We start from the raw sequence: 26,551 nt of genomic DNA, 5'->3' as shown, positions 1-26,551 counted from the left end.
TTTGCCCGCGCTTCTGGCATTGATGGTATCATTTCTGGAACTCATCTTCTGTAATATCCTCCAAGACCCTCGCCACACCTTTTTGAAGATCTTGTGTTGCTTGAAAATGGTGTCCTTTGACCACCGTTCTGAGTCTTGGAAATATAAAAAGTCGCACGTAGCGATATCTTGTGAATAAGGTGACTGTGGTAGTAGTGAAATTTGTTTTGAGGTTAAAAATTGCTGTACTGACAGAGCAGTATGGGATGGCGCATTATCGTGATGCAGAATCCAATTATCAGCAATGTTGGCACGGACACGAAGAACTCTTTTACGAAGTCTTTCTAAATTTTCTTTGTTGTAATATTGGCTGTTTGTCCCAGAGGAACCCACTCTTTGTGAACAATTCCCTTGGAATCAAAGAAGCACACAAGCATGCATTTCACTTTTGACTTTGGCATGCGAGCTTTTTCTGGTCTGGGTGATCCCTTTGAGCACCATTGCGAACTTTGGGGTTTTGTCTCTGGATTGTACTGAAAAAAGCAACTTTCATCATCGGTGATAACACGGCTCAACAATTCTGCATTGTTTTCCGTTTGCTCTAAGAGATAGGCTGCCACATTTTTCCGTGTTTCTCGCTGTTGTGGTGTGAGATTTTTGGGGACCATTTTTGCACAAATATTTCTCATACCAAGATCTTCAGTTATTATTAGACGAACCATTTCTGGATTGATGTTCAGTTCTTCTGCAATCATTTTGACGGATAATCTTCGATCAGATCGTACGAGTTCATGCACCCTGGCCAAGTTGATATCCGTACGTGAGGTTGATGGTCGTCCACTGTGGTCTTCATCTTCAGCATTCGTTCTGTCTCCACTAAACATTTTGTGCCAACGAAAAACTTGAGTTCTTGACATAACCTCCTCTCCAAAAGTCTTCTGAAGCTCACCGTAAGTTGTCGTCGCGTTTTCACCCAATTTAACACAAAAAGAAATGGCATACCATTGCACAATAATATGTGGTTCCATTTCTGTGATGAGAGACACAAACACGTGTTAACTTATTACAGCACAACGCACAGCTGAGCAGCTGTATCGATGTGCCGCTTGGACTAGAAGGAGCTTGTAGACCAAGGTCAAAGATATTGTGCCTAAGCAAGCCTGCAGGGTTGTCACATCTTGCAAAGAAAATCAGTCTTATTACTTTATTGCCACAACTCGTAAAGTGAGTCGGGGAGATGTGGAGACCAGTGCAGTCGTTGTAATGCGGAAATGGAATGATTTATCTGATGTCCAAAAGAGCATGTTCAATGGTTTTCGGGCCAAGGGTGGAAGAATTACAGCTAGCTTTGGAAACTGGTCACGTGTCGCCCTGGTCAAATTATACCGTGCATGGCAAAATGACACTATCCAAAACTGGAACCGAGGCAACTGTGGTGTACCACAGGATGTAGGCGATAAAGGTGAACGACAGTTGCAAGCGACTAATCGTGCAACTGTTGGGCAACTGATCTCCCAGATGAACCAAGTGGCTACCAACAGTGTCTCCTCAAAGAGTGATCAGTGAACGCTGACGGGCCTCTGCAGCAGGAGCCTGATTGCTGTTCATCAGCGACGAGGGCTGGAATTTGCATGTCCCTAACTGGATGCACACTGATTGGCAAATGATGACGTTTACAGATGAATCATGTTTTATGCTCCATCGGGAAAATGACTGTTGGCATGTACGGCATGAAACTTCTAAGCAGACAATCGTCAGAAGGTTCCAGGTCGGCGGAGGGAGCGTTGTCGTCTGAAGAATGTCTTCTTGGCATTCCTTGGATGATTGTGTCATTCTCGAAGGCGCAATGGCATTACAAGTATGCATCTATCCTTGGGGACCGTGTCCACCCCTACATGCAGTTTCTTTCTCCTCGGCACGACGCTCTCTACCAGCACGACACTGCAGTGTGTCACACAGCTCGCAGTGTATGTGCGTGGCTCGAAGAGCACCACGGTGAGTTTACCATACTCCTGTGGCCATCTGTCTCCCCCGATTTCTTACCCAGTCAAGAATCTGTGGGGCCAGCTCGATCTGGCTGTCCGCGTCATGGATCCTCAACCGAGAAACCAAGCACAGCTGGCCATGGAACTGGCGTCGGCACGGTCCCACATCCTTGTTGGTACCTTCCAGAGCCTCAATGACACTTTTCTTGCGCGTCTCGCAGTGGCCTGTGCTCCAAAAGGTGGTTATTCAGGCTTTCGTCAGGTAGTCACATCAATTGATTTGGCAGTGTACATTAAAAAGGGGATCGCACCTACTCTTCGTCACCGATTTCGTTCATATTTTTATTACATTCAGGTCTTGTCCAGAAATGAAAGTGACCGAAGTTGGAATCCCAGATGGCCAAACGTACAAGATAAATTGCATTGTCTGTGCGGGTCGATCGAGACATGAGCCATTTATGTCAGCATAGTTTTGCATGCAGCGGATGACGCAGGGGAAAGAATACAGGCCAGTAAGCTTCGGTCATGGGGTCATGTCCCTGTGCAGAGACTTTTTTTAAATTTTAGTTTTCGTTTCTCAGTATTTACGTTACATGAAGAGTGAGCCCCCGACTACTTCACATTCCCCTCGATAGTCGACTTCATTGGACCAAGTAAACTCATTCGTCACACACAAACGTATACACTGATACGACTTTCGCTAGTTTCTCGTGTATTTAACTTCCAGTTTGACTGTCTTCTTAAGTTTTTATCGTGGAACTTTGTGATGTGATCAGATCGTTTCCCGTCAAAAAGTGTAAACCATAATCCAGCGTCGTACTGAGTCGTTGCTTCGTCACTTCGCTGTGGATACTGTCATCGTATGGATCCTGTTCTTCTACGCATGCTACAGGAGCATCAATAATTGTATTTGTACTGTCAGATATTTTAAGTCGACGCGATATTTTTCACAATATTCTGACTGTGTTTCCACAATATTCTCGCGAAATTCACGTTACTGTAGCCGCACCTGCACGGGAAACCCCTTGTTCGCATACAGGTACCAAGGGCTGCTCGTGAGCCAAAATGAAACTAACGGAATATGAAGTCCTGTAAGCTTTAATTATAATCCCTTCTTGTAAAATTATTTGCTGAGGCCCCGAGGGCGCTGTAAGTACAATCCTTTCTTGGAATTTTTTTTATAGTCCCTAATTTTCCTTTGTAGTTCATTTTCATGCCTTTTATGAAAATGTTAATAAACACAGTATACTGAGCAGTGTGTCGATTTATTTGTAGTGTAAGTGACCCGTGCGTGGCTCATGTTCCTGCCATCTATTATGTAACATGTTTTACCGTACGGCCGCCTAGTCATTTTAAATTTCAGTTACTGGTGCCACAGAATTACTGTCTTGCCTGCCCGCGAGTGGCAGCAGCAGCGCGTATCGATATTTGCCCTGCCGTATTATCTTTGCTGGACGGCAATTACTTCCCGGTCGTGGTGATTCGTTTTACAAGTGTTCGAGTTTCTTGTGGCAGTGCATCGTGCAACACTGTGTACCCTGTGTCAGTTCGACTTAGCAATGCTTTAAATGCTGTAATGCTGTCTGCGTATTGCAGTAGCCAGTTGGTCGGCTGTGACAGAGCAGCGAGTGAGTGTTTTCTTACCGTGTTGATGCTATCCGCCACGGCGTGTAGCTCCACTGCCGTTGCGATGTTCATGTATGTCAGTAGTTATTGTGCCTTGGCTTATTAACAAACCAATATTTGAACACGTGTGTTACTGCCTCGCTGACATTTTGGTTCTAGTGTGTTTGGTCTGGTAACAGAAATCAAGCGTTGGTTGGTTCGTCGGCTGTCTGTCGGTTAGGTGGCCTTAGAGATTGTTGTCCGGCTGTCTGTCTCGCCTAAGCGGGCGTTAGTGTTACAATTCCAGGCCGACCCTTGGAAACTTCTGAGCGCCGTTCCGTGTCTGTTACATAGTAACTTCCCTGTTTGAACTGTAGTTGTTCGGTTGATGTGTGGCCTTCACCCGAGTTTTTTATACATCCTGAGTTAATGTTCCTGTCTTGCCCTTTAGACATAAGATTGTTATTCCTTATATGGGGCTTTCAGTCGAATTTTACATCAAATCTCTTATGGCCTTAAGCCGTTAAATTATTGTACTGATGTATGGCCTTAAGCCGAGTATTAATATCTCTTAAATTAATGTCCTTGTCTTGCCCGTAAGGCATGAGATTGTTATACTTTATTTTATATGAAGTGTTTTAAGATAAGGCCTTCTGCCTTTTGATTGAAATTCCTCTTATTGCTTAATATGCGACCTTCAGCCTGGTTCCATTAAAATTAAATTGCTAAGGTCTTCAGCCGATTAGATTGAAGATCTAGAATATATTCTTGTGTGAAACCTCCAGAAGAATCTTGTATTTCAATTTTGCTTAGCCCTTGTGTCTTGGATTTTGAATGTGGCCTTCAGCTGATCTAAAGTTAATCAAAGGAGGTCGATTAACGTTTTGTGATATTTTGTGTTGATAAATAAAGTTCGTACGTTGAGTGCAACCGACAGGAACTTATTTTGGCCCGTTTCCACAACCTAATCCGCTTGGTCCTGCTAGCCCAGGCATTTCAGCAAGTAACGTAAAAGTTGAAAATAGAAAAATGAAATTTTCGTATTAATGTTCTCCACTCTTTCCGCTACGCCAACCGATGCCTAGAAGCTATGCGAAGGTAAATGACTCATACTCCGCCCGACGGCGCCAGGAAATGCCAAGATTTCTGAACGATTGACCATCTGGAGCTTCCATTTCTGTCAGTTTCATTTCTGGCGAAGCCCTGCAACACGACATATTTGGACGAAATCGGTGATGACGGTGGTAGGCGCATTCGCCTTGTAAGTGCTGCTGGAGAATGTAATAGTTCGGCATATGATGAGACAGGAATGTCTTTAACTCTCGTACTGGCCATCATATTGGTATCTAGTGCGTAAGACACCCAGTCCATGTGGTTACGCAAACACTGTTTTTCTCAGATGTCAAGTGTGTACCACGAATGGCTGGATTTGGGAAAAACCACTGCCACCAACTTCCACTATGGTGGACAACAACATGTTGATGGTAAGATTCAATGACGATTATAGCGAATTATTACAGTGAGTAATTTGAACAGATATCAGGGTGTAATAATAAGCTTCAAAATCCATTAATGGATGGCAGTAATTGAGAAGGAAGCGAGAGAAGATTATAGCTTGTGCCCGATATTACTCGGTCTGTACAGTAAGCTAGCTGTGGAGGAATCCAAGGAGGAATTTTGAAGGGGAATTAAAGTTCACGAAGAAGATATAAAATCTTTGAGGTTTGCCGCTTGTTATTTTAGTAAACAGTAAATTTGTGGTAGTTAGAACAGGCTGGATAGTGTCTTTAAAACATATTAAAAATGAACGTCAACAAAACAAGTCAAGGAAATCAGACATTCAAAGTAGTAGAGTTTTGTTGTTTTGGGAACGAAGTAGAGAGGAAATAAAAACAAACTGGCAATACCATGAAAAGCATTTTTTGAAACAGGAAATTTGTTAACATGAACATAAATTGAAACTGTAGGAATTATTTTCTGAAGGTATTTGTTTGGAACACAACTTTGAACGGAAGTAAAACGTAAACTATAAACAGTTCTCTTGCAATCCGACATTACTGTCCACTGTACTATTCTTATCGTGACAGTCTGGTGACTATGCATTCTCCTTATTCTCTGTTGGTCAGTATTCGCCTGGGCTGCTGTGTTCTGGTCTGCTACGACAACTACTACTATCTGCGTCGGTAGTATTTTCTGTGTTGTCATTCGTCGCCTGTGCTCATTGCCCCCTGTTCTGTCGTCGCTGCAAGTACTATCTATGTAGCGCTCTGGATATCCTTTCTGAACAGCATTTGAGATCTGCCCGCAATGACTGAGATCAAATCGACTTTGTGATATCGTGTTATGTTGTCGTGTGCATGTGCTAGTCGTCTTCCCTGCAGCAAACGGTCACAGTATGTGTTCTGGAGTCCATCTCTCCCCACACGCACAGCCAGCCTCCTGGCCAGGGTTAGCAAGCAGAAAATGAGTGGGGCATCACACGTGGACAGTTAAGAAATGAGCATATCGCGGTTGGGACTGACAGGTTTCATCATCTACTCCCTTTTCCACGAAGTCACTAACACGGAGAGCTGCTTCACAATACTGTTCTGAAAGAAGACCGCACAACACTTTATAGTGAGCGCAAGGACGACACCATAGTCAATCACTCACCAACTAAGTGCTGAATAACAATAAGTAGCCGCGCGGGGTAGCTGTGCGGTCTAGGGGGTCGTGTCACGGTTCGTGCGGCTCCTCCCATCGGAGGTTCGAGTCCTCCCTCGGCCATGGGTGTTGTGTTGTACTTAGCGTAAGCTAGTTTAAGTTAGATTAAGTAGTGTGTAAGCTTAGGGACCGATGACCTCAACAGTTTGGTCCCATAAGACCTTACCATAAATTTCCAAATTTCCAACAGTAAGTGGTGAGCAGCCACTCAGAACGACCTCCTTGCTGTGTGGCAAAGGGTTTCCAATTAGCACGTGTACTCTGCTAACATCGTATAACTCGGCACAGATATTAGGAAGGGCACAGTAACACCGCCAATGAATGCTCAAGCATGGGAAGAGATCGACTGGAATGATCAGTCACGGAGCACGGCGGTATACCACACTGACAGGACATGAATGCGTCACATGCCACATGGGATGACGCTTCCAACTTGTCAACAATATAAACCATGGGTTGATGTTAGTACGGCGTTTTTGGTCCTGCGTGGAATAGGATGTTAAGTTTTGGATGTTGTGGGAGGCAGGGAGGGACGTGTCTCCAAGCACAAGATGGCAAAAATTTATACCACCATGTTACACAGACCAGAGTATAATAAATTATTTTTAGAGAAGAAATCAATGATTGGAAAATCAATATTTGAGGTGGTACGACAGTGGCAATGCACAAAGTTAATTAATACACTATCCAGACACATTATCGTGATCATCAGAAGTCTCAGCTACAACTAATTGCAGAGCAGGCTACTGCGAGATATGCAGGAAGAGATTCAGTGATTTCTGGAAGGTATCGAAAGGGATGAAAGGGAAGTACCGTGGCCAGCTTCTCTAGGTTTCTCAATAGAGCGTCCATAGCGCGGACAGCCTGATCGAAGTGGTCCTATACATTCTTGGCTGGGTTTAAATCTGCGGAGTTTGATGGCCACGAGAGTACGGTAAACTCATTGGGGTGTTCTTTGAACCAAGCACATACACTGCGAGCTGTGTGACACGTTGCATTGTCCTGCTGGTAGAGGGCATCGTGCTGAGGAAAAGAAACTGCGTGTAGGGTTTGGACATGGTCCTGAAGAATAGGTGTATACTTGTGTTGATCCATTGTGCCTTCCAGAATGAGGACTTCACCCAGGCAGTGTCTTTCACATGAACCATTCCAATGGTAGTCGCAGGGTGTTCGCTTTCAGGCGTTTCACCCCATACATGCCATATGTCCTGTAGCAGCACTACCATTTGGGATGGGAAAAGTCAGTTTTGGTGCAATATTCTGAGTGTGCAAGTTACAGCCAGGCGTGGGACTGTTTACAGAGAGTTACACTCACCAGCAGTTGCGAAGTAAAATAGAGGTCACAGGGGTATAGAACTGCCGGAAAAAGTACACACAGCGGTTTGCATGGTGCAAGTCACAGGCAGAAGGGGCCCACTGGCCAACCTAAGTGTTATGAGCATGTGACATGGAGCAGAGAGTTTAGCAAAACAGAGATACACAGTGACATATAAATACAGGTTGTTTCAAAAATGACCGGTATATTTGAAACGGCAATAAAAACTAAACGAGCAGCGATAGAAATACACCGTTTGTTGCAATATGATTGGGACAACAGTACATTTTCACGCGGACAAACTTTCGAAATTACAGTAGTTACAATTTTCAACAACAGATGGCGCTGCAAGTGATGTGAACGATATAGAAGACAACGCAGTCTGTGGGTGCGCCATTCTGTACGTCGTCTTTCTGCTGTAAGCGTGTGCTGTTCACAACGTGCAAGTGTGCTGTAGACAACATGGTTTATTCCTTAGAACAGAGGATTTTTCTGGTGTTGGAATTCCACCGCCTAGAACACAGTGTTGTTGCAACAAGACGAAGTTTTCAACGGAGGTTTAATGTAACCAAAGAACCGAAAAGCGATACAATAAAGGATCTGTTTTAAAAATTTCAACGGACTGGGAACGTGACGGATGAACGTGCTGGAAAGGTAGGGCGACCGCGTACGGCAACCACAGAGGGCAACGCGCAGCTAGTGCAGCAGGTGATCCAACAGCGGCCTCGGGTTTCCGTTCGCCGTGTTGCAGCTGCGGTCCAAATGACGCCAACGTCCACGTATCGTCTCATGCGCCAGAGTTTACACCTCTATCCATACAAAATTCAAACGCGGCAAACCCTCAGCGCCGCTACCATTGCTGCACGAGAGACATTCGCTAACGATATAGTGCACAGGATTTATGACGGCGATATGCATGTGGGCAGCATTTGGTTTACTGACGAAGCTTATTTTTACCTGGACGGCTTCGTCAATAAACAGAACTGGCGCATATGGGGAACCGAAAAGCCCCATGTTGCAGTCCCATCGTCCCTGCATCCTCAAAAAGTACTGGTCTGGGACGCCATTTCTTCCAAAGGAATCATTGGCCCATTTTTCAGATCCGAAACGATTACTGCATCACGCTATCTGGACATTCTTCGTGAATTTGTGGCGGTACAAACTGCCTTAGACGACACTGCGAACACCTCGTGGTTTATGCAAGATGGTGCCCAGCCACATCGCACGGCCGACGTCTTTAATTTCCTGAATGAATATTTCGATGATCGTGTGATTGCTTTGGGTTTTCCGAAACATACAGGAGGCTGCGTGGATTGGCCTCCCTATTCGCCAGACATGAACCCCTGTGACTTCTTTCTGTGGGGACACTTGAAAGACCAGGTGTACCGCCAGAATCCAGAAACAATTGAACAGCTGGAGCAGTACATCTTATCTGCATGTGAAGCCATTCCGCCAGACACGTTGTCAAAGGTTTCGTGTAATTTCATTCAGAGACTACGCCATATTATTGCTACGCATGGTGGATATGTGGAAAATATTGTACTATAGAGTTTCCCAGACCGCAGCGCCATCTGTTGTTGAAAATTGTAACTACTGTAATTTCGAAAGTTTGTCTGCCTGAAAATGTACTGTTGTCCCAAGCATATTGCAACAAACAGTGTATTTCTATCGCTGCTCGTTTAGTTTTTATTGCTGTTTCAAATATACCAGTCATTTTTGAAACACCCTGTAGGTGCCGGTTCACTAATAAAGCATTCAAGAGTGGCAGCCCTCGTGAATGGTGGGGCATGTCACACCAGCGGCTACACACAGCAGTAGATGGGGTGCCAGTGTTCCAGGCCACAGCAGGTCGCTGGTTCAACTCTCTGAGGCCAACGCGATGTCAGTAGCCAGAGAGCCATGGGCCACTCTGCAGTGCACTACCATGGGCAGTCGTCTTGGCTCCCATCATGCACCGGAGACATCAAGGGCGAGGGCCGCAGATTCAGCTGCCGGATCGCGAGCGCTTGTTGTCACTGTGGCCCAAGCCACACCAGCGGGGACGCACGGAATGGGCCACCTTGCAGTTGTCAGGGGGTGGCGCTGAGGCAGCGCAGGACGAAGGCTGCTGAGTCGGCTGCCGGTGCAGCCCAGATGTTGTCATATCATTGTGGCCATATAAGGCTGACACATTAGCAAAGTGCTTGACGGGTCGCTAAGGTGGTGTCCTCAGCATTGCGGGACACAGGCTGAGGGGAGTGCAACACTGTAGCTGGAAACAATAAATCAGTCGGAAAGCTCGGGCGAGTCTTAATATGGTGCCATTTACCTCTTCCTGCTACAGTCCGATGGAGTATAAAATGCAATTCATCTGAAAAGGCCACCTGTCGCAGATCAGTGGACTTCCAGCTGCGGTACGGGCAAGCAAATTGCAGCTATCGTCGTCAACAGACAACAGTCTTACTGCTACAACATGCGCCGTGCCATGGAAACGCAGACACAACAATGTTCGCTGTACCGTTGTTGAGGAGACAGTGTTGGCTGCCCATTGGATCATCTGGGCAGTCAGCTTGGTTCAAAAAATGGTTCAAATGGCTCTGAGCACTATGGGACTTAACATCTGTGGTCATCAGTCCCCTAGAACTTAGAACTACTTAAACCTAACTAACCTAAGGACATCACACACACCCATGCCCGAGGCAGGATTCGAACCTGCGACCGTAGCAATCGCGCGGTTCCGGACTGAGCGCCTTAACCGCGAGACCACCGCGGCCGGCAGCTTGGTTCAAAATTCAAATCTGTACGTTAGACAAATTGCTCTGTTCCCACATTATGAGCACACCTGCAGTGTTTCTGCATCCTCGCCTCCCCCTCCGCCTGATAACCTTTTCTTATACCAGACACTACTAGTGTTGCTACATGCCGTCTGCAGGTGGGTATTGCACATTGACGTCGAAACATATGCGATGATCACATTGATGTGAATGGACCATGTAAAATCTAATTTGCTGCCAGTCTGTTTCGTGCATATTATCAGTTGTTCATTCAAGATGTGCTGCAACAGTTGCAGGAGAATGTACTCCCTGCTTTGTTTGGAAGATAAGATATTAATAGAAATGGTTTTTAATGTCCATTATTTTACACTGTCGGATGTGTAATACATAGATTGCCACGCCGTGTTCATGAGGCTGAAGCCATTTGAGCCTTGAAATTTGGTCATAATTAGTGAAAAACAATAAAAACATCTGGTTTGATCACCACACAGCTTTAGTAGGCATGGTCCTGTTGGAGGTGGGATGCCATTGCTTAACCGTGACCTTTGGACTGAACCACACAGCCAGTTATTGGTGCACCTACAGTTTAATGTGGACTCTGAACCATGGTTCGACTTAGCATTTTTTTACTTAATAAAAATTGGCATAGGTAAAAACATGATACGTCACGTTAAAATCTTATTACTGACCACGAGTCGAACCCGAGGCCTTCGGATCCATAGTGTTGCACATGATATGGGAAACACGTGGTTTTTACATGATGATCTGTAATCCTGTTTTAGTATTAATGTCTGGTAGCAGTTGGCTATCAACCAACGACACTCTTGGACTGGAAAGGTGAATCAGTCCCAGCGATATTACCAAGACTTTCACGAAGTTACTGGCGACCGAACCCCAGGGATTGGTTGCTGAGGTCCCAGTAGCTTGTCTCATTTTACAATAAACAACATGTATATCTGACAGAGAACAGGGAGATTCTGTGCACATTATGAAATTCACTGATTGAGAGTGGCGGTTCTTGGTCTGAACAGTTGCAATGAGCTCAAGTGGTTGATAGAAAACACGAGATATTCTTTTCCAACCATTACTTTCTTTCCTCAAAGTACACTGTTTCGAAATGTGTACCACCTGCTTAGCTGCGATCGTAAAGTGGGTCACCCAACATAGATTGATTTGTTTTATTGTGATTTTGCGGTATATACAGCAGAATGAAACTGCTCTAAAACAGTATATGTTTTTAAAATATAGTTTTGTTAAACACAGATGATAAACATGAAGGAAATGTTATTGATTTAAACAGGTTTCTGGGTGTGGCACTGATTACTTCAAGATGGTCATTGTGGCATGGATGCTAGGTGGGGTGACGATATTAATGCTTCTGTAAACCACTGGGGGAAGACGATATTCCTTTTAATGCCAGCTTATTTCATATGGTGACAATGTTTACTTTCAGAAGACTTGGAAGCAACAAAATGTCGAAACTTCAATCACAAAAATATTTTCAACAGCTGTAAGTGGAAAGCCTTAATTCAATAATTTGGATAAGTGAGGAACAGCTCTAGGTAAACAGCCGAATAGAGTGTGATCAGCAGAAGATAAATAGGAAGTGTGGTATCGATAGCTACGATGCCACAACGTAGTTCCGCTCTGCTAGGTTGGCACTACGAGAGACACCGACGACAGCACCCTCTAGCCGGCGCTGACGAGGTCTACGAGCTCCGCGACTGCTTGAACCCATTTGATCAGGTGCAGCCAACCAGGACTCTTCGCTTCAACTTTGCACCACATTGCAAGTTATGTAATATGTTTTGCATATGTTTATCCACTAGTAAGGTGCTTAAACCGTATTTGCAGTGCCGAGAGATTAGTACCTTTTCCTGTCCCTGTTCCTTACCCACGCGCCGCCTCCCAGGCGGGATACAAAAGTAAGCTAATGAAAGAGTTTGTACGAAAGAATTGTTCTGTGGGCTGGCGTAATGACGCAGGATCTGATTGTACTTGTCATACAGATTTGGTGCAGTAGTATTAGAGATACCACACATGATACATTCGCAGCTCGTGTTCTAGTGGCTAGTGTTGCTGCCTTTGGATCACGGGGTCCCGGATTCGATTCCCGGCCGGATTGGGGATTTTCTCTTCTGGGGACTGGGTGTATGAGTTGTCATTATCATCATCATCATCATTATCACCATCATCATCATTATCATCCTCATTCGTGGCAGTGGCTAGATTGGACTGTGTGCAAACTGAACTGTGTAAGAATTGGGTATTTGTACGGACGCTGATGACCCCGCAGTTGAGCGACTCACAAACCGAACATCATCATCATCGAATACATGATGCAATGTAAGTGCGATGTGACAAGAATAGCTAAGTGGGAGATAGTGAAATGCACGTAGACTGGATGCTACTGCATTGGGTTATAAAATCTCTATGCCGATATAGTGCTATAAGAAAAGTCAGCATTTTAAAATCTTATTCATATATGACATGTCCTTGGCAGATATTAATTATTATAAACAAAATTCCCTCTTCGCCACAACGTCCTTTAGAATATACTATTAATTTCTGGGGATTCACTCTAAATCTTCAGTCACTTAATGGTGGAAAAAATCACGTAACATGGTATAAGGTATCAGCTTTAAAATTTATTTTAGACGCGGCAGCAGGTACAAAGATACGTATGCAGCTTATACTTCGCCGGACTGCGGTAATTTTCTACCATGACCATGAAATCCCTAAAGATGGGGCATTAATCCTTTGAGATTAGTAGCATTTAATAAAGGGCACTCTCGGAGAAGTAGAATCTTGTTGGTTGAATTTAAAAGTATTTCATATTTGCAATGCCTTCCCGTCGTTTCTTGATACCTGTGCCTGAAGCGTCCGCGAGTGCCGCCTGCACAGAGACGACGGCGTCGGCCACCTGCTGGTCTGAGGTGACATCTAGCGGCAGTACGCGCAACCTGGAGGAGCAGTCTGCGGCGAGTCTGCGCGCACCGGGACCCTCAGGAACAGGCAGCCCGCGAACACCGGCACCCCCAGACCGTCCAGGCGGCGCGCCAGTTCGTGCCCGAAGCCAGAGTCGCAGCCTGCGCAGCACATCAGAACTACAAAATATTCCGCTCATGACTGCCAATATTTACATGCACAGTCATTTCATAACTTCCAGAATGAAATTTTCGCTTTGCAGCGGGGTGTGCGCTCTTATGAAATTTCTTGGCATATCAAACTGTATGTCGGACCAAGGCTCAGGATCTATGCCTTTGCCAGTGTTAATCTGCCAGGAAGTTTTATAACAGCGCACACTCTGCTGAAGTGTGAACATTCAACCTGGAAACATCCTACAGGCTGTGGATAAGCCATGTCTCCGCAATATCCTTCCATTCAGGAGTGATAGCTCTACAAGGAGAACTTTTGTAAAGTTTGGAATGTGGGAAACGAGGTACTGGCGGAAGGAGAGTTATGAGGATGGGTGGTGAGTCGGCAGAGGTGTTGTCTGCGAAAGATAAAGGTCCCTAGTTGGAGTCTCGGTCCAGCACACAGTTTTAATCTGCCAGGAAGTTCCATTTGGCAACTTTTTTCCGTTGCGATCTTTGTGGTAAACTGTGCATTCCTGTTGAAATATAGTCCTTTTCTCTCTTTTATCACTTCCCGTAGGGTGTACGGCAAAACTCGATCGCATCGATACTCCTGTAATGCTGACCAACACAAATTCTGACTGCCTTCATGTTACTCAAACGACTCATTGAAAACATACAGGGTGTTTCAAAAATGACCGGTATATTTGAAACGGCAATAAAACCTAAACGAGCAGCGATAGAAATACACCGTTTGTTGCAATATGATTGGGACAACAGTACATTTTCACGCGGACAAACTTTCGAAATTACAGTAGTTACAATTTTCAACAACAGATGGCGCTGCAAGTGATGTGAAAGATATAGAAGACAACGCAGTCTGTGGGTGCGCCATTCTGTACGTCGTCTTTCTGCTGTAAGCGTGTGCTGTTCACAACGTGCAAGTGTGCTGTAGACAACATGGTTTATTCCTTAGAACAGAGGATTTTTCTGGTGTTGGAATTCCACCGCCTAGAACACAGTGTTGTTGCAACAAGACGAAGTTTCCAACGGAGGTTTAATGTAACCAAAGGACCGAAAAGCGATACAATAAAGGATCTGTTTTAAAAATTTCAACGGACTGGGAACGTGACGGATGAACGTGCTGGAAAGGTAGGGCGACCGCGTACGGCAACCACAGAGGGCAACGCGCAGCTAGTGCAGCAGGTGATCCAACAGCGGCCTCGGGTTTCCGTTCGCCGTGTTGCAGCTGCGGTCCAAATGACGCCAACGTCCACGTATCGTCTCATGCGCCAGAGTTTACACCTCTATCCATACAAAATTCAAACGCGGCAACCCCTCAGCGCCGCTACCATTGCTGCACGAGAGACATTCGCTAACGATATAGTGCACAGGATTTATGACGGCGGTATGCATGTGGGCAGCATTTGGTTTACTGACGAAGCTTATTTTTACCTGGACGGCTTCGTCAATAAACAGAACTGGCGCATATGGGGAACCGAAAAGCCCCATGTTGCAGTCCCATCGTCCCTGCATCCTCAAAAAGTACTGGTCTGGGACGCCATTTCTTCCAAAGGAATCATTGGCCCATTTTTCAGATCCGAAACGATTACTGCATCACGCTATCTGGACATTCTTCGTGAATTTGTGGCGGTACAAACTGCCTTAGACGACACTGCGAACACCTCGTGGTTTATGCAAGATGGTGCCCGGCCACATCGCACGGCCGACGTCTTTAATTTCCTGAATGAATATTTCGATGATCGTGTGATTGCTTTGGGTTTTCCGAAACATACAGGAGGCGGCGTGGATTGGCCTCCCTATTCGCCAGACATGAACCCCTGTGACTTCTTTCTGTGGGGACACTTGAAAGACCAGGTGTACCGCCAGAATCCAGAAACAATTGAACAGCTGGAGCAGTACATCTCATCTGCATGTGAAGCCATTCCGCCAGACACGTTGTCAAAGGTTTCGGGTAATGTCATTCAGAGACTACGCCATATTATTGCTACGCATGGTGGATATGTGGAAAATATCGTACTATAGAGTTTCCCAGACCGCAGCACCATCTGTTGTTGAAAATTGTAACTACTGTAATTTCGAAAGTTTGTCTGCTTGAAAATGTACTGTTGTCCCAAGCATATTGCAACAAACGGTGTATTTCTATCGCTGCTCGTTTAGTTTTTATTGCCGTTTCAAATATACCGGTCATTTTTGAAACACCCTGTACAATCACATGCGCCCTCTGATCTAAACCTATGCCTTGTCAATACAAAGATGCACAACGTATGTCTGTCTGTTTGCCATAGAACCTGACCTCGCTAGACATGGTGGCCTGGCGCTGTGTAGCTGGAAAGAATACTTAATTTCTTCCGACGCCGTTGGACATGCAAACTGGAACGTCGTTCACTTGTTTGCAGTGGGCGAAATCGGTTCCAGTGTGGCCCTCCAATGCAATAAAATGTCAGGCCACAGCTTGTGATGGCTCTAGGATTGACTTTCTTATTAAATGCAAGCAGAGCTGCTCTAGTCAACCTTCAAAGAGTCACATTGTCTTACTGTCACAACAAGCCTTGCCAATCAGTCAGACGAGCTTGGACCAAAACGTTATTGGTAACGAGAAATGTAAGTGAGTGGTAAAAGTGTAGGCCCTACAATACATTTTTCAGAGACCATAAAGCTTCGAAACTTATCACTACTGTTAACGTAGGACAAGCAAAAAATATACTAAAGATAAAAATGCAACAATTTCCATTAGAATATCATAAACCATATTAACTTATTATTGAATAGTTAAGATTTATCTGCTGTCAAGGAAACTGGAAGGCTGAATATAAATATCAACAAAAAATATTGCAGGATTTTGATAATGCCTTCCCTCTGAACGTAGTAAATATTAGAGCAAAAAGAATGTATAATCATATGTACATAAAAATTTTATTAAATATTCAGCTATTCCAGTGAAGTAGCTGTTGAATGTGTTTGCTGTTCACTAGACACTAACTTTTTTGTGTGTATAACAAGACTAGAATCTTATCTGCTTTCTTTTATTTACCCATTTCATTTTGTGTAATGTTCCAGATATCTTTCATTTACTTATGTACCTTTTTGTTACTGGTAAAAAATTGAATAAGTAACTGGTATGAATAGTAACTGGTATGAATAGTCATCATCAGTAAAAAGCATTTGCTGTTGGTCGGCATTGTTATAACATTGCTATGCCAAATCACATTCCAGTGTTTGTCAATTGGTAAGAAGCTCAGATCTGGTAGTAGTAGGGTGCGGAGCGTAAATAAAATTATTGAAAAAATAATTATTTATTTATCATAAAGACATATCTTGCAAGTATCAAAATAAGTAAAACTGATTCGACACAACGGGCGAACTTTTGAGTGCAAGGATCAGCCAGCTGAAAACAAATCTTCAAATTCTGATAAATTTAAAAGAATTTAACAAAGATCTTAGCAACAGTTCCCGTAATAAACAATAACAGACAGCTGACACTTAAGGTCCTATGTGTGTCTGCGAAGCAGTCAGAGAAGCCATAAACGCAAAATAATTTTTAAACGCGAAAAATTGCGCCTGTTGTGAAGCAGACACAACAGTGTGTTCGTAACTTACCGAAGCACATGACTGAAACCGTTAATGCGCAAAATTTAAAATGAACAACAAATTATACACATCTGTGAAGCAGAGAGTGAAACCATTAACCAAAAGGTTTTAAAAGAGAAACTTTTATACGCGTCTGTGAAGCAGCCAATGTAGAACGCTCTTTGATCAGTACTAAAACAAACAGGTAAAACAATCAAACGCTTAAGAAAGAAACAAACCGTACACGTCTGTGAAGTAGACAACCAGGATGCTAATGAAAACATTTTATAGAAAAACAAACTACGCCTGTTCATGAAGCGGACGGAGCAGAATGTTGCAATAGACCTGAAACCTATCAGTTAGTAACAAGAGCTTTACTTTTAGTAGTCCAGGTGATTGCTTGACTCAGAAGAGCTTCTGAAACGTAGATTTACATAGCAAGTGAATAGTAATAAAGATGAATAAAGTTTTGACTTGTAAATAAACAGAGCCCGTTACACTAGACTACAGCCTTGCAAATTATGAAAAGGCATTATTGTCTGCTTCGGCCGACGCAGTACAGAATTTGTATGTATTCTGTAATATGCACTGGAAGTTCTCACGTTGCCGCCAAAGTCCACCGCAGGGAAGCATGCGAAACCGTAACTTAGTAACGCAACCTAAGAGGTTCAACGAGTACCAGAATCGATATCAAGGTGCGTGCATGACTCAGTTTGTCCTGCACATTTACGAATACTAAGACAGACTGACGTGGGATGTAAACCAGCATCTTCCGGAGATTTAAAGTAAATATTATTGATTTGTAAGTACAAACGTTATAGCTAATCAGGACCGATAATTAGTTAATAAAGTGTGCTCTGTATGACTATAGCCTCCATTATTAAACCTGGAAATCGATTACATGAACTACCAAAAAGTCGTGCTGGTAGTTCTACTGTAGACTTACTTTGGTGGTATTCTGTATTGTACATATGGCTGACCGTCTACTCATCGTATGCAAATCATATTTCAGGATCAGCATGGGATACAATAGCTACCCAGAGCTTTTGTGCTACTCTTAATAATACGGAAAATTCTAGAGACAGTAATTCTGACAATGCAGATAACACCTGCCTACCATCTTCCTGACCAAGATGTAGAACAAACCACGTCTCCCTGGTACGTAAAGCAGGCAATGTGTCGAGCAGACATAGAGCATTATCTATTAAATTTTCGTTTAACTTGTCCCAATGTCGTTCTGAAATTTTTCTACTGGGAAACAATAAGACTCTATATGTTGATTACTTGTACATGACATTTTTTGTGTTGTGAGTCCTAAAATCAGAATACAAGAGTGTTATATCTTAGTTAGGTGTGTACATGCTGTGGAATATTCGTTAACAGTAGTACGCAGTACCACACATCGATAGTCTAATTAAAAAAAAGACAATCAGGAGCGATAATGGGTTATGAAATTATGCAATGCATTTGCATAGTTGTAATTACTTGAAGTAAAAATTGATTGCACAAACACTGATACTGACAGTTGTTTTGTAGACTATCTACTGGTGGGATTCTGTGCTACTCCTCTGGGCGCCTGACAGTTCGTGTAATCAAATCATCAGCCATGTTACTGGCATCAGATACCTCCTGTAGAACCAGGACTGCGAAACATTCATGACGTAACTTCTAGCCATGGCTCCACAAAAATTAGAAAAAAAAAAGAAAATTGAATGCTTTTTGACACTACGGATAAAAATTGTGTAACATGTTTGTTTGGGTCATAAAGTCTTTTATGTGTGTGTGTGTGTGTGTGTGTGTGTGTGTGTGTGTGTGTTTCGGCATTTATCTAATGCTACAACAGACGATATTGTATCTGTAACCGTATCATAGGTTGCACAATCTCCTTACGATCTTTCTTTTTCTTTTTTTATTATTATTATTTTTTTTTACACTTCCGGAAAGATGCCTCATTTTAGTGACCAGTCACATAGATTAGTGAAATGCTCAGTTACATTTTGAAGAGATAGGTGCAAAATGCTTCATGACGTTCCAACAGTTCCTGATAGGCAAGTGGCTTCCAGTTTTTCGGCTACCTTGACTGATTCCTTCTGATCAACATTACCATGAAACATAGATAATTTCAAGTCTTGGTCTTGTTTTCCATTCGCTGCAGATCCTCATTGAAATTCGTTTTTATTAAATATTTTATTAAATATTTAATAAAATATTATGTACCTTTTTATTACTATTCACTTGCTATGTAAATCTACGTTTCAGAAGCTCTTCTGAGTCAAGCAATCACCTGGACTACTAAAAGTAAAGCTCTTGTTACTAACTGATAGGTTTCAGGTCTATTGCAACATTCTGCTCCGTCCGCTTCATGAACAGGCGTAGTTTGTTTTTCTATAAAATGTTTTCATTAGCATCCTGGTTGTCTACTTCACAGACGTGTACGGTTTGTTTCTTTCTTAAGCGTTTGATTGTTTTACCTGTTTGTTTTAGTACTGATCAAAGAGCGTTCTACATTGGCTGCTTCACAGACGCGTATAAAAGTTTCTCTTTTAAAACCTTTGGGTTAATGGTTTCACTCTCTGCTTCACAGATGTGTATAATTTGTTGTTCATTTTAAATTTTGCGCATTAACGGTTTCAGTCATGTGCTTCGGTAAGTTACGAACACACTGTTGTGTCTGCTTCACAACAGGCGCAATTTTTCGCGTTTAAAAATTATTTTGCGTTTATGGCTTCTCTGACTGCTTCGCAGACACACATAGGACCTTAAGTGTCAGCTGTCTGTTATTGTTTATTACGGGAACTGTTGCTAAGATCTTTGTTAAATTCTTTTAAATTTATCAGAATTTGAAGATTTGTTTTCAGCTGGCTGATCCTTGCACTCAAAAGTTCGCCCGTTGTGTCGAATCAGTTTTACTTATTTTGATACTTGCAAGATATGTCTTTATGATAAATAAATAATTATTTTTTCAATAATTTTATTTACGCTCCGCACCCTACTACTACCAGATCTGAGCTTCTTACCAATTGACAAACACTGGAATGTGATTTGGCATAGCAATATTATAACAATGCCGACCAACAGCAAATGCTTTTTACTGATGATGACTATTCATACCAGTAACAAAAATCTTCGGGTAAAGGACACGATGATAATACATCCATTCACGTTATCTCCTGGTCATACCTTCTAAATCTGATTTGACGTGCTACCCAATTACTCTATTTTGAGCGTGCTGCAACGTGGATACCACAGGGCCATGGGGTATGGTGTAGGTCCAGCAACTGCAAACAACAATCTTGTGTTTTGTTTGTATGCATGGTGTTACTCTGCACACCAAAAACGCTTATTTAACGGCATGTCTTTATTAAAATGCCAGACCTGATGTCTATAAGGAATGCGTGGTACAAATCCCAACCGAACAGCAGAATCCAACACTGATAACTGTATGAAAGAACGTGATAATGTTACCTTAGCATGGAGGGTTGCTATAATGTATGAATGACTTTGACAGCGTTTCAAATAGAATTAAGACGCATACTTTGGTGAGATAATACGTTTAATCTAGACTTAGGAGCACAGTCCTGCACTTTTGCACTTTCTTTAGTAGCAAACGTCTCAGAATACATTATTTCATACGAGCACGCCAAAAGAATGAGTGTGTATAAATAATTTCGATGTTAAATATGTGATCCATGTGTATCGCTTTATATTTACGGAATCACACCAATTTACAAGGAATTTGAATATTTTGACAGTATGTGCGTTTTAGTGTTGGCTTTGGCACTTAGTGTTATGTGGGCTAACATTTGGATGGAGTACAATTTGTAATCACACTGGTTGGGATGGCACTATGTATCACAGTTGGACGGTAAAAATATAGCAACCCATGCCTGATAATGTAAGCAATACGAGCGTATATACACTATGCGTATAGAGTATGGAAAAATACACTCCTGGAAATTGAAATAAGAACACCGTGAATTCATTGTCCCAGGAAGGGGAAACTTTATTGACACATTCCTGGGGTCATTTACATCACATGATCACACTGACAGAACCACAGGCACATAGACACAGGCAACAGAGCATGCACAATGTCGGCACTAGTACAGTGTATATCCACCTTTCGCAGCAATGCAGGCTGCTATTCTCCCATGGAGACGATCGTAGAGATGCTGGATGTAGTCCTGTGGAACGGCTTGCCATGCCATTTCCACCTGGCGCCTCAGTTGGACCAGCGTTCGTGCTGGACGTGCAGACCGCGTGAGACGACGCTTCATCCAGTCCCAAACATGCTCAATGGGGGACAGATCCGGAGATCTTGCTGGCCAGGGTAGTTGACTTACACCTTCTAGAGGACGTTGGGTGGCACGGGATACATGCGGACGTGCATTGTCCTGTTGGAACAGCAAGTTCCCTTGCCGGTCTAGGAATGGTAGAACGATGGGTTCGATGACGGTTTGGATGTACCGTGCACTATTCAGTGTCCCCTCGACGATCACCAGTGGTGTACGGCCAGTGTAGGAGATCGCTCCCCACACCATGATGCCGGGTGTTGGCCCTGTGTGCCTCGGTCGTATGCAGTCCTGATTGTGGCGCTCACCTGCACGGCGCCAAACACGCATACGACCATCATTGGCACCAAGGCAGAAGCGACTCTCATCGCTGAAGACGACACGTCTCCATTCGTCCCTCCATTCACGCCTGTCGCGACACCACTGGAGGCGGGCTGCACGATGTTGGGGCGTGAGCGGAAGACGGCCTAACGGTGTGCGGGACCGTAGCCCAGCTTCATGGAGACGGTTGCGAATGGTCCTCGCCGATACCCCAGGAGCAACAGTGTCCCTAATTTGCTGGGAAGTGGCGGTGCGGTCCCCTACGGCACTGCGTAGGATCCTACGGTCTTGGCGTGCATCCGTGCGTCGCTGCGGTCCGGTCCCAGATTGACGGGCACGTGCACCTTCCGCCGACCACTGGCGACAACATCGATGTACTGTGGAGACCTCACGCCCCACGTGTTGAGCAATTCGGCGGTACGTCCACCCGGCCTCCCGCATGCCCACTATACGCCCTCGCTCAAAGTCCGTCAACTGCACATACGGTTCACGTCCACGCTGTCGCGGCATGCTACCAGTGTTAAAGACTGCGATGGAGCTCCGTATGCCACGGCAAACTGGCTGACACTGACGGCGGCGATGCACAAATGCTGCGCAGCTAGCGCCATTCGACGGCCAACACCGCGGTTCCTGGTGTGTCCGCTGTGCCGTGCGTGTGATCATTGCTTGTACAGCCCTCTCGCAGTGTCCGGAGCAAGTATGGTGGGTCTGACACACCGGTGTCAATGTGTTCTTTTTTCCATTTCCAGGAGTGTATGTAAAAAACGGAAAAGTGGAAAAAATATGGGGAAAAACGAAAAAAATGGAACAAAAAGGGGACAAATATGGAAAGACTATAAAAAAAGGGAAAAAATACCGTAGAACCCAGATATGACATGGTCGTAGAGGGTATCTTTAGTTATCCTTAGGAAGTAGTAGAAATTTGTGGCATAAGCACTAGACCAAAGTGTCTGTAGATCTCTCGGATACTTTCCTAGAAAGCTGCAACTTTGCACGAAGGAACAGAACTATTAGAATCAGAATACAACCTGCTCCCATAATGTCCGAGATCGGTAATAAAGGTTGAGAGGTCACAGACCTCCATTGAAAAAGATATGTGGAGTTCGTCTATACAGAGGAACAGAGAGACGTGACGTCACACGCATATGCTTAGAAACAATAGAACATTGTACACATGGGCAGAGGTTGTAGTTTCTTAATGTAACGACTAGATATAAGTGACGAACTGCTAATGCAGAACCATGGTGACAAGACGAAACTGTCATGCTCCTACTGGTGCTGTGTGCATGAGAAACCGGTAACGTTTTCATATTTGGATTCTGAATCCTTTGGTATTCTCTCCCAATACATGCGAGTTGCAGGTCATATATATTTTGAATCTTAAAATATTGGGATAAAGTGTAAAGTGCATAAACGAAAAGCGACGTACATGGATCACGTATTGACACTACAGTAGATGAAATTACGAGAAGTTTGTTTATAGAGGATAAAAGGCCTCTGTGCACATCATACATTTTATTTACATGTCTTAGATTAGTTAGTAATACACGCATCAAAAACAGTTTTGCATCACGCCGTTTCCCAGAACTCCTGAAGATAGACGTTGACTGTGGATATTGTATCACAGACACTTTGAATGTTCAGAGATGTCACTAAACCTGCCCAAGGATTAGCCGAGCGGTCTCGGGCGCTGCAGTCATGGACTGTGCGGCTGGTCCCGGCGGAGGGTCGAGTCCTCCCTCTGGAATGGGTGTGTGTGTTTGTCCTTAGGATAATTTGGGTTAAGTAATGTGTAAGCTTAGGGACTGATGACCCAAGCAGTTAAGTCCCATAAGATTTCACACACATTTGAAAAAACCCGCCCAAACATGTAAACAACCATGTATGAGCATCGCCTATTAGACGGAGGGGGTCCGACAGCCGTTCAGTTCCAGTCATTCCACCAGGAAGGAGGTACACGGCTCGTGTTGTCTGTGGTTCAGTCCTTCCTAGACGGTCAATACCGCGGTTCGATCACATCCGCATTGTTACTTTGTGCCAAAAAGGGCTCTCAACAAGGGAAGTGTCCAGGCGTGTCAGAGTGATCAAATCGATATTTTTCGGACATTGAGGAGATACAGAGAGACAGCAACTGTCGATGACATGCCTCGCTCAGGCCGCCCAAGGGCTACTACTGCAGTGGATGACACCTACTTACGGATTATGGCTCGGAGGAAGAATGGTAGCAACGCCATCATGTTGAATAATGCTTTTCGTGCAGCCACAGGACTTCTTGTCATGTCTCAAACTGTGCGCAATAGGCTGCATGATGTGCAACATCACTCCCGACGAATGGACCGCTCAGGATTGGCATCACGTTCTCTTCACCGATGTGTGTCGCATATGCCTTCAACCAGACAATCGTGGTAGACGTGTTTGGAGGCAGCCCGTTCAGGCTGAACGCCTTAGACACACTGTCCAGCGAGTGCAGCAAAGTGGAGGTTCCGTGCTGTTTTGGGGTGGCACTATGTGGGACCGACGTAGGCCGCTAGTGGTCATGGAAGGCGCCGTAACGGCTGTACGATACGTGAATACCATCCTCCGACCAATAGTGTAACCATATCGGGAGCATACTGACGAGGCATTCGTCTTCATGGACGACAATTAGCAGCCCCATCGTGCACATCTTGTGAATGACTTCCTTCAGGACAACGACATCGCTCGACTAGAGTGGCCAGCATGTTCGCCAGACATGAATCCTATCGAACATGCCTGGGATAGATTGAAAAGGGCTATTTATGGCCGACGTGCCCACCAACCACTCTGAGGGATCAACGCCGAATCGCCGTTGCGGAGTGGGACAATCTGGACCAATAGTGCCTTGATGAACTTGTGGGTAGCATGCCATGACGGATACAGGCATGCATCAATGCAAAAGGACGTGCTACTGGGTATTAGAGGTACCGGTGTGTACAAAAATCTGGACCACCACCTCTGAAGGTCTCGCTGTGTGGTGGTACAACATGTAATGTGTGGATTTCATGAGCAATAAAAAGGGCGGAAATTACGTTTACGTTGAGCTCTATTCCAATTTTCTGCACAGATTAGGGAACTCTCGGAACCGAGGTGATGCAAAAATTTTTTTGATGTGTGTACTATTGCTTGGCATTTGTGTGATTTTTTTTGACAACTTAATTTACTTTTAACCATTTTTTTATTGTTCTCTTAGGCTGTATCAGTTATGATGTATAGACACATGTACATATGGCTGTTTTAGAGGAAAGTTATCACACACTGGAAAGAGAGGAGTCTGGGGATGCTGTCAGCGCGATGATGTTCATATCTCTAATCGCTACGGTGAGGAAATGGTTGAAATGGCTCTGAGCACTATGGGACTTAACTTTTGAGGTCATCAGTCCCCTAGAACTTAGAACTACTTAAACCTAACTAACCTAAGGACATCATATCCATGCCCGAGGCAGGATTCGAACTTGTGACCGTAGCGGTCGCGCGGTTCCAGACTGTAGCGACTAGAACCGCTCGGCCACTCCGTCCGGCACGGTGAGGAAGGTTATGTCCACAATTGTTCAATTTACAAGGTCTCTCGATAGCTCTATCTGCCCGCCTGCAAGCTCCTGTCCTGGTCCTACAGTTTTTCAATGTTTAACATTTTAATATCATACTTTATTAATTTTTTAAAAAAATAAGCAGTTACGCTCTTGTTATAAAGCGGCTCTGGAGGACAGTTAAGAAACGATCTTCAGCCATTAGTATGCGTTCTGATGTGTTGAGTAACACTAAGCATACAAGCAATTCACATCTGCCCTACCCCTAGCCCTGGGGAATCCACGACGCACTACACACACAGAATAGTGTAACTACATTCACACTTGTGTTATATGACCCAAAGTTCTGCTGTTCTGGGTATTTGCTCAGAGGTTTTTGCTATCGACACAAATAATTAAGTAAACTGTGTTTGAAATGTGCTAATCTAATGCAAAATCCCTCTGTTTGTAATTTAAACTGAATCTTCCTGGGAGATTAAAACACTGTGCCAGGTCAAGACTGTAGCTTCGAGGGGCAATAGCTCTACCAACTGAGCTAGTCAAGCATGACCCACAAACCATCCTCAGGATGTACTTCCGCCAGTACCTCTTCTCCTATCTTTCAAATTCCATACGATTTTTCCTGTGAAACTTGCGGGACTAGCACTTCTGAAAGAAAGGAGAGACATGGCTTAGCCACAGCCTGTGGGATATTTCCTTAAGATAGTTTTGGCTTCGGCCGCAAAAGGCAAATGTCCCGACTTCCAGTCTCGGTCCAGTACACAGTTTTAATCTCGTGGACTGGTTGTTGTATTGTCCTCATCATCATTTCATCGTCATCACTGGCACGCGAGTCGCCCAGTGTGGCGTCGACTGTGATAAGACTCGTACTCGGCGGCCGAACTTCCTCCGGGCCGGCAATGCCATACGATTATTTCATTTCATTTCACATGCCAGGAAGTTTCATATGAGCACTCCGCCGCAGAGTGAAAATTTCATTCTATACTTCAAATTATTTAACGTGGAAATCGGTTACATAAACTCCTGCTGCTGGCGTGCTCGAGCAAAATAATACACTATGTGGTCAAAAGTATCGGGACACACAAAAAACATATATTTTTCATATTAGGTGCATTGTGCTGCTACCTACTGCCAGGTACTGCTTATCAACGCCCTCAGTAGTCAGACATCGTGAGAGAGCAGAATGGGGCGCTCCGCGGAACTCACAGAATTCGAACGTGGTCAGGTGATTGGGTGTCACTTGTGTCATACGCCTGTACGCGAGATTTCCACACTCCTAAACATCCGTAAGTCCACTGTTTCCCATGTGATAGAGAAACGTAAAGGTGAAGGAACACGTACAACACAAAAGCATAGTTAGGCGGGAGGTGAGAAAACTTGGATTT

General features: G+C 44.2%; 1 protein-coding gene across 1 annotated transcript in view; it reads right to left on the bottom strand.

Moving 5' to 3' along the window:
• The window catches only part of LOC126222920 (estradiol 17-beta-dehydrogenase 2-like), a 189,705-nt gene that overhangs the window by 101,967 nt on the left and 61,187 nt on the right, over positions 1-26,551 (bottom strand). The window contains exon 3 of the mRNA XM_049942193.1: positions 13,209-13,429. Within this exon, the coding sequence (XP_049798150.1) occupies positions 13,209-13,429 (221 nt within the window). The remainder of the gene's footprint in view (positions 1-13,208; positions 13,430-26,551) is intronic.

This window comes from Schistocerca nitens, chromosome 1 (genome assembly GCF_023898315.1).
Source record: "Schistocerca nitens isolate TAMUIC-IGC-003100 chromosome 1, iqSchNite1.1, whole genome shotgun sequence".
Taxonomy (NCBI): domain Eukaryota; kingdom Metazoa; phylum Arthropoda; class Insecta; order Orthoptera; family Acrididae; genus Schistocerca; species Schistocerca nitens.
This window is presented reverse-complemented; position numbering and strand designations above follow the sequence as displayed.